Source organism: Sinocyclocheilus rhinocerous, unplaced genomic scaffold (assembly GCF_001515625.1).
Source record: "Sinocyclocheilus rhinocerous isolate Xijiao unplaced genomic scaffold, SAMN03320098_v1.1 scaffold1755, whole genome shotgun sequence".
NCBI lineage: Eukaryota > Metazoa > Chordata > Actinopteri > Cypriniformes > Cyprinidae > Sinocyclocheilus > Sinocyclocheilus rhinocerous.
The window spans coordinates 50,288-62,901 of record NW_015627247.1 but is presented as its reverse complement, the minus strand read 5'-3'; the positions used below and the strand labels follow the sequence as shown (position 1 = coordinate 62,901).

General features: G+C 35.5%; 2 protein-coding genes and 1 long non-coding RNA gene across 3 annotated transcripts in view; 1 reads left to right on the top strand and 2 right to left on the bottom strand.

Moving 5' to 3' along the window:
- Positions 1–432, bottom strand: part of ap1s3a (adaptor related protein complex 1 subunit sigma 3a) — a 6,291-nt gene extending 5,859 nt beyond the window's left edge. The window contains exon 1 of the mRNA XM_016534281.1: positions 379–432. The gene's annotated coding sequence lies outside the window, so the exon portion shown is untranslated. The remainder of the gene's footprint in view (positions 1–378) is intronic.
- dhrs12la (dehydrogenase/reductase 12-like a) lies at positions 392–9,282 on the top strand. The gene is made up of 10 exons (XM_016534263.1): positions 392–468; positions 1,704–1,837; positions 2,277–2,359; positions 2,634–2,729; positions 3,959–4,040; positions 4,180–4,241; positions 4,311–4,415; positions 5,173–5,263; positions 5,601–5,738; positions 8,934–9,282. The coding sequence occupies exons 1-10, from the start codon at positions 413–415 to the stop codon at positions 9,047–9,049; spliced, it is 963 nt and encodes a 320-aa protein (XP_016389749.1). The 5' UTR covers positions 392–412; the 3' UTR covers positions 9,050–9,282.
- Positions 6,921–9,247, bottom strand: LOC107725132 (uncharacterized). The gene is made up of 3 exons (XR_001638094.1): positions 9,166–9,247; positions 8,676–8,986; positions 6,921–7,102 (listed from the first exon to the last, which is right to left on the bottom strand). It is a non-coding gene; the product is annotated as an uncharacterized LOC107725132 (long non-coding RNA).
- Positions 9,283–12,614: the final 3,332 nt, after the last annotated feature.

The following is a 12,614-nucleotide window of genomic DNA, read 5'->3' as shown; positions in this document are numbered from 1 at the left end:
CCGTTTAACTGATTGTATTAATCGGTCAAAATTCTTACCGTCGGTTAACCGGTTAAATGGTTAAAATGAACATCCCTATTTTTAAAGGCTTTTATTGGCAAAAAAATATAATGAGTCAATATTTACAGTGTTGACCCTTGTTCTTCATAACCTCTGCGGTTCACTCTGTCATGCTGGATATCAGCTTCTGGGCCAAATCCTGACTGATGGCGATCCATTCTTGCCTTATTAGTTCTCGGAGATTAACACAATTTGTGGGCTTCTGCTTGTCCACTCGCCTTTTGAGGACTGACCACAAGTTCTCTGAGATCCGGGGAGTTGCCTGGCCACGGATCCAAAATTTCTCAATGTAATGATCTTCGCCACTTCTTTTTCAACAGCGGGCGACCTGAGCGACAGCGCGGGTGTGAGAATGTCTCTGTACCGGAACTCAGCATGGTTCCTCAAAGGACTCACCGAATTCACCAAGTAAGAGCTGCACTGCTTCAGAAATATCACAACACCTTATTACAGTATTAACAAACATAATGCTTTAATAATGCACATTGAAATATATAATAAATAATATAATATATGCTGCATAAAGGATCATGCAATAGCCTATTTAACGTAATCTTTAACATCAATAATTATAATGTTAAAGAGTCTTTTACTGTTAAAATCACAATCGATTTTTACTGTGTACGTCGTTCATGGAATGTTTTTTTGTGAAACGTTTTAGTTGAAAATTCGTCTAAATGTTGCTACTCGTTTCAGATGTTCAGAGAACATTCGAAAGTAACATTTCCATGTTTGTGAAATTATAAAATGGACTGTTTCCTTCGAGGAATGTTCTCAGAACATCCCCAGTATTCTGGGAAGGTTCTCTCAAAGTTCACTCAAAGTTATAAGCAAACGTTCTTCCAGTAACGTTAATAGAAAGTTTGTTCAAAGTTAACGGGTCTTTATTAATATTCTCAAAATGTTAGAACAAAACAATATATATCGTTCATGGAATGTATTTTTCAGAAACATTTTAGTTGAATTATTTTTTAAATGTTGCTACTCGTTTCAGAACGTTCAAAACTAACGTTAACGTAATGTTTGCAAAATGACTGAATGTAATATTCTCAGAACTGCCCTACCATACTGGCAAGGTTCTCTCAAAGTTCACTCAAACATTCTTTCAGTAACATTAATAGAACGTTTGTTCAAAGTTATCGGGTCTTTATTAATGTTTTCAATATGTTAGCCTTAACTGTACATCGTTTATGGATAGTTTTTTTTTCTGAAACGTTTTAGTTGAATGCTCATCTAACATTTTTTTTAAGTGTTGCTACTTGTTTCAGAACGTTCAGAGAACATTCAGAAGTAGCATTCACATCATATTTGTAAAATGATCAAATTAAATGTTCCTTTAATATTCACATTGCCAAGAAAGAAAAAAAAAACATTTTTAAAACATTTTAAAAATTGATGTTTTGAATGTTTAGAGAACATTCAGATATGTTTTCATAACTTAGCAAAAAGTTCTTAGAACATATTTTTGTTAGCTGGGTTCTTCCATTGCCACGTCCTTCATCTTAAAATAGTTTGATGTCAAACAGTTTGTCAAAGCATGCAAAAAGTGCATTAGTTATCTGAACTATCTAGCAGTGTTTTGAGAAGTGCGTGCGAAGGTAACCCTGTGACATCTCAAGACTAATTAAATGTGTGTGTCTCAGGGGGGCATTTCTGTCAGCATCTAAAAACTTTGTTGAGAAGGACCTAGAGACGTCAGTGGCGGGCCGATCCTTCATGATCACTGGAGCGAACAGCGGGATCGGGAAAGCCACTGCCATGGCCATCGCCAAGAAAGGTGCGTGTTGGAGAAAATCAGCAGTGGCTGGTAACTTAAACAAGTGTGTGAATTATTAGAAAATAGAAATTAACCTGGTGTTTCATGGTGTACTTATGTTCTTCAAATGTTTTCCATATGTTTGCGTGAATACAGTTGCCCTACAAAGTATTTGGACATATCTTTGGACATATCTGGTCACACAAAAACATGTTCAAATGTCATTGCATTAGATAACAAAACCCAGAATCTGCAGACAAATTATGCTAGACCTTCACGCTTCTTCATTGTTGCTTTACTCGTGCTCTGCATTTATCTAAATTTATGCATTTTATCTCATTTTATTTGTCTGCATCTATGCATTTATCTAAAGCAATGACATTCCAACATTTCTAAGCGTTTTTAAGTCTCCAAACACTTTTGGGTCGCAGTGTAACCTCTGTTGTCCCTCTTCTTCAAGGTGGTACCATCCACATGGTCTGCAGGAACAAGGACAAAGCAGAAGAAGCCAGGGCAGAGATCGCCAAGGAGTCTGGAAACAAAGTATGAGTTAATATTGGAATGACTGGGATTGTTGGCCTGCAGTTTAGATATTAAAGGAGCTGATTGTAACACAGATGGCTTCCACCATTGAACCTGCAGTAAAAATTAGAAAGCAGCTGCTTAATGAAGAATAATGAAGTAGATAGCATGTTTCTATTTGTACAAAACTCCACTGAATCATTGAAATGACCCATTTATTTATACACGCTGTCTGTTTCCAATGCGAGATGGTCTAGTAAAATACCTGACCTTCGGCCTCTGTGTCTGGCTGCAGGAAATCTATGTGCATATTTTGGATCTTACTGAGACCAAGAAGGTGTGGGAGTTTGCAGAGTCTTTTAAGAAAAAGTACAAAACTCTCAACGTCCTGGTGAGGCTTTAATATTGCGTATACACTATTGCTCAAACGTTTGGGGTCAGTATGATTTTTCATTCGAAATTGATGCTTTTATTCAGCAAGAACATTATATTGCTCAAAGGTGACGGTAAAGACATTTGTATTGTTACAAAAGATTTATTTCTATTAGATTTTGATTTTATTTCAAATACTGTAAATGCGGTTCTTTTCAACTTTCTATTCATCAAAGAAAAATAAAATGTATCACAGTTTCCACAATAATATGAAGCAGCACAACTGTTTTCAACATTGATAATCAGAAATGTTTCTGAGCAGCAAATCAGCATATTAGAATGATTTCTGAAGGATCATGTGACACTGAAGACTGGAGTAAAGATGCTGAAAATTCAGCTTTGCATCACAGGAATAAATTACATTTCAAAATATATTCAAATAGAAAACATCTATTTTATACGGTGGCCGAGAAGTGCAAAGCAAATCACAATTCTGAAAACAAAATAACAATTCAGAAAGCACAACAACAATTCAGAAAACATTATAACAAGTTAGAAAACACAATGACAAATTCAAAAACAAAATAAGTCAGAAAACACAACAAATCCGAAAACAAATTAACAAGTCAGAAAACACAACGACAAATCAGACAAACCGGAAGAGGTAGGTATAGTTTGAGACCGCGCCATTGGTTTGGGATTACTCACCGCTGACTGGACGAGACATCTGTCAATCAACGTATACAGGGAAGAACCAGTCGAAGAACAGCAGAGTCGTGGTAGAAAGTTCGGAGATGGTATTAAAGTAGCTCAGTTTAAATGTATTGTATGAATTGCCCTTGCTATGGAATAAAAAATACGGAGTGTATATTTACATTTACTTAAAAGTGGCTGTTAATCATCAGTTCCAGTGGCGCAGGTCATTGTGTTTTCTGACTTGTTATAATGTTTTCTGAATTGTTGTCGTGTTTTCTGAATTGTTACTTTGTTTTTTAGACTTGCATTTGCGTTTGTAATTTGTTATTTTGTTTTCAGAATTGTGATTTGATTTTCACTTCTCGGCCACCGTAATTTTAAATTGTAATAATGTTTCACAATTTTACCCTATTTTTGATCAAATAAAAGCAGCCTTGGTGAGCATGAGAGACGTTTTTTCAAAAACATGAATAATCTTACTGACCCCAGACGTGACTTTTTTTTAACTGAAGCAATGATCATTTGGTTGTTTGATTGGATTGACTGTGACAGATCAATAACGCCGGCTGTATGATGACTAAGAGGGAGGTGAATGGTGAGGGTTTGGAGAAAAGCTTTGCAAGCAACTCTCTGGGTAAGTGAGCAAACAAACAAACAAAACCAGCTCAATATCTCCTCAGGGCTAGAAGTCTTTTCTACTAACTTTATAATAAATAACATCTTCAATGCCTTAGCAGACTGTTTTCACCTGATGTCTCTGTTGTGTTCTTCAGCCGTGTACATCCTCATCAAGAGCCTCATTCCTCTGCTGGAGAAGAGCCCTGACCCCAGAGTGGTGAGTAAACCAGAGACTGAGAGCGACAGACGGAGGTCAGACGATCACCATCTTTCTCCTCTCTTTCAGATCACAGTATCATCCGGTGGGATGCTGGTGCAGAAACTGCGAACGGGAAACCTGCAGTCTCAGAGGGGCAGATATGACGGCACTATGGTGTACGCACAGAACAAGGTATATATACATACACATAGAGAGTGGAAAAAAAGCTTGTTGTCCACATACTGTACAGAAAAACTATTTATGATGGCATATGCTAGTTTAATCATTTATGTTATAGAGTTCATTGTTAGATTACAGTTCCGTGAATTGTAACTACAGTTTGAACATTTTTAGGATATTCCAGTTTTACGATCAAAGTCTCTTCAAGGCTGCATTTATTTGGTTACAATTTCAGTAAAAACAGAAAAATTGTGAGATATATTTCTGAATTAAAATAGCTGATTTCTATGTGAATATATGTTAAAATGTAATTTATTCCTGTGATCAAAGCTGAATTTTCAGCATCATTACTCCAGTCTTCAGTGTCACACGATCCTTCAGAAATCATTCTAATATGCTGATTTGCTGCTCAAGAAACATTTCAGATTATTATCAATGTTAAAAAACAGTTATGCTGCTGCTTATTTTTGTGGAAACAGTGATACATTTTTGTCAGGATTCTTTAATGAAAAGAATAGAATTTAATTGAAATGGAAAGGCCTTTACTGCCACTTTTGATAAATTTAATGTACCCTTGCTGAATAAAAGTACTAAATTCTGTCCCCAAAAAATCCCACTGACCCCAAACTTTTAAACAGTAGTGTAAAATTACTGAAAAAAAATATATACAAGACTTTACTGTTTCACTGACTTCAGTAGCTGTTTATAATGTCAGTGATTCTCGTGCTATCAGAAATGACTTCTATGTACTTCTTTCTTTGTGTTTCAGAGGCAGCAGGTGGTGATGACGGAGCAGTTTGCTAAAGCTCACCCCAATATCCACTTCTCTGTGATGCACCCCGGATGGGTCGACACGCCGAGTAATTGCAAATGCACAGTTTTTCATATCATAAATTTAAACCGTGCATAGATGCATTTTCAAAAAGCTACATGAAATCTTTTTATAAAAAAAAAAACTGAGGAAACTGCAAAAAATACATCACCTAAAACATGCAGTTTCCGCCAGACTTACATATTTACCTACAAGTTTGACATTGCTGATTTGACAAATAACATTTCCAATGTTACATATACATTGAATGCATTGGATAAAAGCGTCTGCCAAATGCATAAATGCAAATATTTCATTAACATTTATTCAGACTGATTTGCTTGTGTCTGATCTTGATGGATTCATTCTTGAATCTCATTCTTTAGCCATTGCGAATGCGATGCCTGATTTCCACAGCTCTATGAAGGAGCGTTTGCGGACACCGGAGCAAGGGGCCGATACGGTCGTGTGGCTCGCTGTCTCCGAGGCGGCTGTCAAGAATCCCAGCGGGCATTTTTTTCAGGGTGAGCAAACACACCCCCACACAAGCGCACACACACTGGCTGTGCTCCAAAACCTAGTGAGCCGCCTTGCTGTCCACATAGGCAGCAAATGAAATCTCATCAGTGACAGAAAGCAACTGTGTGTGCCACAAAAATGTTGAAGCACACGGGAGCCACAACAGAGCTGCATTAACATGTTGCTAAAGTATTACTCTAATTTGCATAAAAGTACATGATGGACAAATATTGAATTTTTAATATTAGATTATAAGCAACATTTGAATATTTGTTTTTAGGTATTAAATTGTTTACTTTTTTGTTAAATATTAAGGCAGCATTGCACCTTTTGCAAAGACAGCGATCTCAGAATGCATTGCAATAATTTGGGTGAAACAATCCAAGATTGCTTGGAAATATTCAGATTTTAGTACTTAAAATCATGAATAAAACATCTGTGTAATTAGAAATTATTATTTTACACAATATTTGTGCATGTTATGTATCTTAGAGTATGCTATGGAAGCTTATTTTCACCATGGAAGAAAAATATAAAAGCCAATTTTATCTCAATTTGTACTGTTTTTCTCAGAATTTCAAGCTTTTTTCTTGCAATTGCAATTTATAAACTCATATTCTGAATTTACATCTTGCAGTTTTACCTTTTTTCTCAGTACATCTCACAATCCTATTTTTCCCCAAAAAAATTCAGACTCCTGACCCAACCCCCTGAGCTGAAAATTCTGAATTGCTATATGTACATTTAGAATTCTGAGGAAAAAAGCCAGAATTGTGAGTGAAAATCAGAATTCCAAAAAAATATCAAAATTGCAAGATGTAAACAGAATTCTGAGGAAAAAAAGTGAGAGTTGCGAAATGTAAAATTAGAATTCTGAAAAAAGTCAGAATTACGAGATGTCAACATAATTCTGAAGTCAAAAAACTAAGAATTGAATTCTTAAAAAAAGATGTAAACTTAGACTTCTAAAAAAAAAAAAAGGTCAATTATGAGAATATAACTTGCAAATGCAAGATATTAACATGCAATTCTGAGAAAATAAAGTCTGGATTGTGAGATATACATTTGCAATTACCTTTTTTAAAATATTTTTATTTCATGGCAAAAATAAGCTTCCATAGTTTCTACATTAGCATAGCAACATGCAAAAGTCAAATAGGAATCAATTGTGAGTTGATGTTCCTGTGCCATTTATGTGCCAGTGTAGTGTTCTAAATCATTCACTTATTAGGCTCCATGTCAGTTAGGATGCTCCCTTAGAAGGCAGCGGGCAGTGAAGCAGCGCTCAAGGTTTTGGAACCGAGCTGCTGTCTTTCTCTCCATCTTCTCCAATAAGGCATCCATCCGTTTCCATATGAAACAAGTAAGCCTTTCAGGAGACAGAGAATGGATGAAAGACGCTGAAGAAAACAAGAAAAGCATGAGCAGTAGAGAGAAGATGAGGAGAATACAATGAGTGTACAAAGAAAGACTGGACAATGAAAATGAAAGAGAGGAACGGAGGATGAAAGGAGAAGGAAAGAGCGAGAAAGATCAAGAAAGAGAAAAGGGAGTTGGCGGAGCTTCTGTACCAGACACGGCTGGAGTGAACTCACAGCGACCTTATGACCTTCTAGGACTGGGAAAATCAAACAGACCAAACAGTCACTACTCTGACTTTAAGGCTAGACTACTGGTGAATGAGATATCACTATACTTTTATGAATCACAGTACATTAAGAACATGTTTTCTGAAATTAAAATATGCTAATGAGAAATCAGATCATTAAATATGCTCTAATTTGCATATATTTCAAGAATAGAAATATGAACATTGAATAATGCAAGTTTTTTTTTTTTTACAGAGAGAATTTTGGATTTATCTTAAGCACTCATAAATCAGAAAATGCTGTCAACAGCCAGTAAAATAAAAAATCATATTTTAGGCATAAATTGTTATCAGGTGAATTATATGATTTAACATGAACAAACCCCTCTGTAAAAACCTTCAGTATATAGATAGCGATAAAACTGTACATTTTGGTGTATGTAAATACTATCAAAGTAAAGAAAAAATTATTTTGAGAAAATGGCCTTTAAAGATATGCATTGTAGGTGAGATCTACAGATGCAAATGAATAAAATACACTGAAATGTGTATTTTTTTTGTTTTTTTTTCACTAGTCTGAAAGAAAACACATTAAAGGCAAAATTTTATGGAAGCCTGTTTCCGCCACTAAATAAAAAATAAAATAAGGTAATTGCGACTTTTTATCTCACAATTCTGACTTTTTTTCTCGGAATTGCGAGTTTAGATCACGCAATTCTGACTTTATAACTCGCAGTTGCGAATGATAAAGTCAGAATTGCAAGATATGAACTCGCAATTCTGAGAAAAAAAGTCAGAATTGCGAGTTTAAAAAGTCACAATTACCTCGTTTTATTTTTTATTCAGTGGCGGAAATGGGCTTCCATACAAAATTAACCAATTCCTGGAGAAAAAAAGAAAAGAAAAAAGAACAATGCTTTTGCCGGTAGTGTCTTGCCTTAAGGTCTCTTTCTTCTCAAAGTAATAGCAAAATAATAATAATTATTATTTTATTATTAGGGGGGGGGGGTTATCGCTGCTCTCCCTGCTCTCATCCATGCTAGGCTGCATGGATGCGCAGGGAGTTCTTGCCCAGAACGGAACCATACCGCCAATCCAAACTGTATGCTAATTGTCAATTATCTTTGACGATAGTGGTCCTGACAGAAATATATATATATATTTTTTTTTTTTACATAAATATCTTATGCACATATGTAGCCATGTATTCAGAACTGGTAGACCAAAACTACTAACTTAAGAATGAATTGTTGCAAAACCCCTATTTGTGCACCAGTACAGTTCTGATTTCTTGTGCATGTTGTTTTTATGATACGTAGACATGAAAGGTTACTTGGCAACTGCAAACACTCACTGTTGTGATCTTGATTGTCATTTCCATGGTAACAGTGACTTCTCTGATTGGTGGTCTTGCTCGAGGATTATGGGTAGTGCAGTTCTTCAACTGGAATTGGGTGGAAATCAGACACATGGCTTCTACAGAGGCACATTTCATCAATTAACAACCTGCTCTCTATCGATTCTTCAGGCAATAGGAATTATTTCTCCAGATGAATTTGGGTGGATTTCATGTGTTAAACATCCTTTTGTCTTTGTGTTTTACATGCATTAGATCGGCAGATGGTGTCGGCTCATCTTCCCTTGGCCTGGACGCGCAGTTCACAGCTGGAAGATCAGAAATTCATGAGCGTCATGGAGGATCTGGCCAAAAGTTTCCAGCCTCACTAAAGAAACTCGCATGAAACACAACTGCATCACAAATAGATGGAGAACACTAATACACAACATATTTTAACAGTTTAGACACATTAGCCTCACCCATAAAGCCGTGTGAATGTACTCACAGTGTCTCACAACAGACTTTTAGCTGTAGATTATGTCCTCCAGAACTCAGAAAGTTTGAAGGTGTGAACGACTGTTATGCTCAATAAATGCTTAAATATGTTTGTCTTTTACCTCAATGACTACTTCCTGCTTCTTCCTGTTCTACTTCCTTGTACATTTCAGTTCTCTCCTGTCATTGGTCAAATCAAACGCAGGAATCGCTCTTTTCCAACAGCTCGTTCTGACACCATGTGATCAATCTCAGCCAATCACAGTGCGTCCTCACTCTCACTGTGTCGGTGACTCCAGCGAATCAGGTCAATCAGGTGGGAACCCGTTCTGACCGGAGTCACCCCAGCTGTCAATCACTCACTCAGCCAATCACCTGGTGCAGCACTGGAATCTGACTGAAAAGGACACTTCCTGTTTTTGGAGGCCTGTGATTGGACGTTTCTTTGGTTTGATAGTGTCACCTGATGTTCCAGAGAATGAGGAAGTGATGTGGAGTTTTTTTTTTTTTGGTGTGTGTGTGTGTTTTTTTTTTATCTGTATTTGTTCTGATAGTAACATTTGATTACATTTCTACATATATAGACTGGGTTATTAATTATTAATTATGACTGTACTTTGACACTTTAATAAATGCCTTTGAAGGTGTGTTGGTGTATGTCAGGGTTATTCTATTTAACAAAAATCTTTACAAAAAATTAGTAACTGAAGTAAAATATAAAAAGTATTTTAAAAAGTATATTCCATGTTTCCAAGAAATCATTTCTAATTTTCACTTAATTTAAAGTGAAAATTAAATAAAAACTACAGACATATGAAAAAACAAAAACAAATAAAAAAAGGCAAAAACACAGAAATAAATTACTAAAACTAAATATTAATAAAACTATAATAATAGCTCAAAGATCCTAAAATAACACTGGTGTATGTGGGGCACACACACACACACACATACACACACACACACACACACACACACACGATACACATATTAAGATTTGCATTGTTATATTTTTATGGCAATTATTAAAAGTTTAATTCTTACTGTAAAATTATATTGTGTGCTACTATTTACCAGTTTTCCATTATCAGTTTTGCGAGCTCATGCAATACTTATATGTGAGAGAATGCAAAAGCATTGCAATATAATTTTTTCTTCCAATTTTACAATTTTCCATCACCATTTCCCTTAGAATTCCCCAAAAGCATTAAAAAAAATAAACAAAAAACAACTTTAACATGCAATTTAAATGACCAGAAGAACTACATCTCTTGCATGAGATACAGCTTAGAACTTTATTGTAATATTTCGTTCAATCTGACAAACTACAGTCATCATTAAGACTTACGTCAGTTTTCATATTCGCGGCAGAAGAGTTTTATATGAAAAATACAGATGTTTGAACTCAACTTTGTATACAGAGAATAATACTTCATTACTGAACTACTGAAGTAAAAGTAAGTTTTAGAAAAAAGCACATAGAAAAACAGGTCTCAAAGTCATTTAGAGTTATTTACAGTTTTAGGGTTTGATCATTAGAAGCGTGTTGAACTTTACAATGTTTTCAACGGCTGAAGATAAAGAAAACAGTTCGTGTGATTTTACATGGTGGTTAAACTGAACCGCGATATCGGCAAAACAGTGTGACTCCCTGAAGCGTCAGTTTCAGATGTCAAGACACATAACTCACAACAAAATTGACATTAAATCTTTCCGGGATGAATCTCACGACATTCTTGTCAAATTTCGCGAGATTTTTCCAATTAAATGACACAAAAATGATGTCACACACAACAACGACGTCATAGAAAACCTGCTTTCTGTGACATCACTGCATTCAACAGCTCTTCTTGCATTCACATCCTGTTTGATTTTTTTACATTAAATGAGGAAAATCAGCTACAAAATCTTATGAATGGGAATGCAATTATTTACAAAGCTCGGAATGGGATGCATATCGAAACGAGCAAGCGCTTTACACAGGCACGAACCAGCCTTTTAATGCAAACACTCGCACAGATGCCATTTGTACCGTCAGATCACGAACACACACAGACTGTGCAATTCAGTGCATGGAACAGAGAACTGGGAAAGACAATGAACGAGGGAGAACGACTGAGAGAAAGTCCTGACAGATGAAAAGAACTAAACTAAAGAACTAAAGTAAAACAAACAGCGCTGGTCAGTTATAATGTTTGTAAACCGGTTAGAATTCTATCTTCTCATTGGCCAATGTGACGTTAGTTGTGAGCTGTGCGTCAATTTCTTCACATGCCACAGCTTGAATCTGAAGACTTTTTGAAAGAAATAACTATTTAAAGAAAAAGTGCACCCAAAACGACATTTCTGTCATAATTTACTCACGTTGTTCCGAACGCTTCCGAAGTCATATTATAGCTACGTATCAGGAACAAACCGAAATGCTAAAACTCCCGCCCTACAACGCATCTCTCAAATCTCATTTGCTCATTGCATTGCACCTAGTCAGGTTAGGCGCCATATTGAATTAAATAAGGCTGTGAGGGATAGACTTACGCACTGTATAAAATTCTTAGATCGTAATTTTCACAACTTTCAAAAACTGTTTTGTGGAGTTTTTTTCTTCGGAAAGACCTTTCTTCCACTGGACAATCGTTATGTTGTTACACAATCCACACAATCCATTAAACGCACTGTACTTCAGTCACTCACAGCTTTATTTTCATTTGTCAAAAATGAAAATTAAATATGGCACTACCCAGCCTAAGGTCTATTTGTCAGGTTTGACATCAGCAAGAAATATTGCAAACTGGCACGTTAGATTATGCTAATGAGAAGAAACTATTTGTTGGAATATAGAACAATTAATATCACGCACAGGTCTTAAAGACTATTTTTATTGTTCATTTTTGTCAATTTTGGTTTGTAGAAGCTATTATACGGATTCAGAAGAGTTGTAATATAGTACACAAGTTGTATGGACTAATTTTAGGATGCTTTGTTGGAGCCTCAGTCCTCATTCACTTCCAGTGTATGGAAAGAGCAGCATCAACATTCTGGTAAACATCTAATTTTCTGTTCCACAGAAGAAAGCAAGTGATCGGAGTTTTGGAAAGACATGAGTAAGTGTTGTAAATGTTGACAATTATTGGGATAAACATCACTTTAATATGAAAGTCTGTTTCAACCATGGGATAAAAAAAGGTAATTGCATCCTTTTATCTCACAAATTCTGCCGTTTTTTTTCCACACAATTCTGTTTAAATCTCACAATTCTGACTTTTTTCTTGCAATTCTTAGAAGAAAAAAAATACATATACATATATATATATATATATATATATATATACATATACATATATATACACACACACACACACACACAAATACATACATATGCAACATGTGTGTACATATTTATAGTTTTACATATTTATGTATATATTTATATCTGTATATAACTACACACAGATATATCTT

Coding starts and splice junctions, on each gene's coding strand:
- dhrs12la (XM_016534263.1), top strand. CDS start 413: ATGTCTCTGTACCGGAACTCAGCATGGTTCCTCAAAGGACTCACCGAA. Junction 4,041..4,179: donor CTTTGCAAGCAACTCTCTGG/GTAAGTGAGCAA, acceptor TGTGTTCTTCAG/CCGTGTACATCCTCATCAAG. Junction 5,739..8,933: donor CAGCGGGCATTTTTTTCAGG/GTGAGCAAACAC, acceptor TACATGCATTAG/ATCGGCAGATGGTGTCGGCT.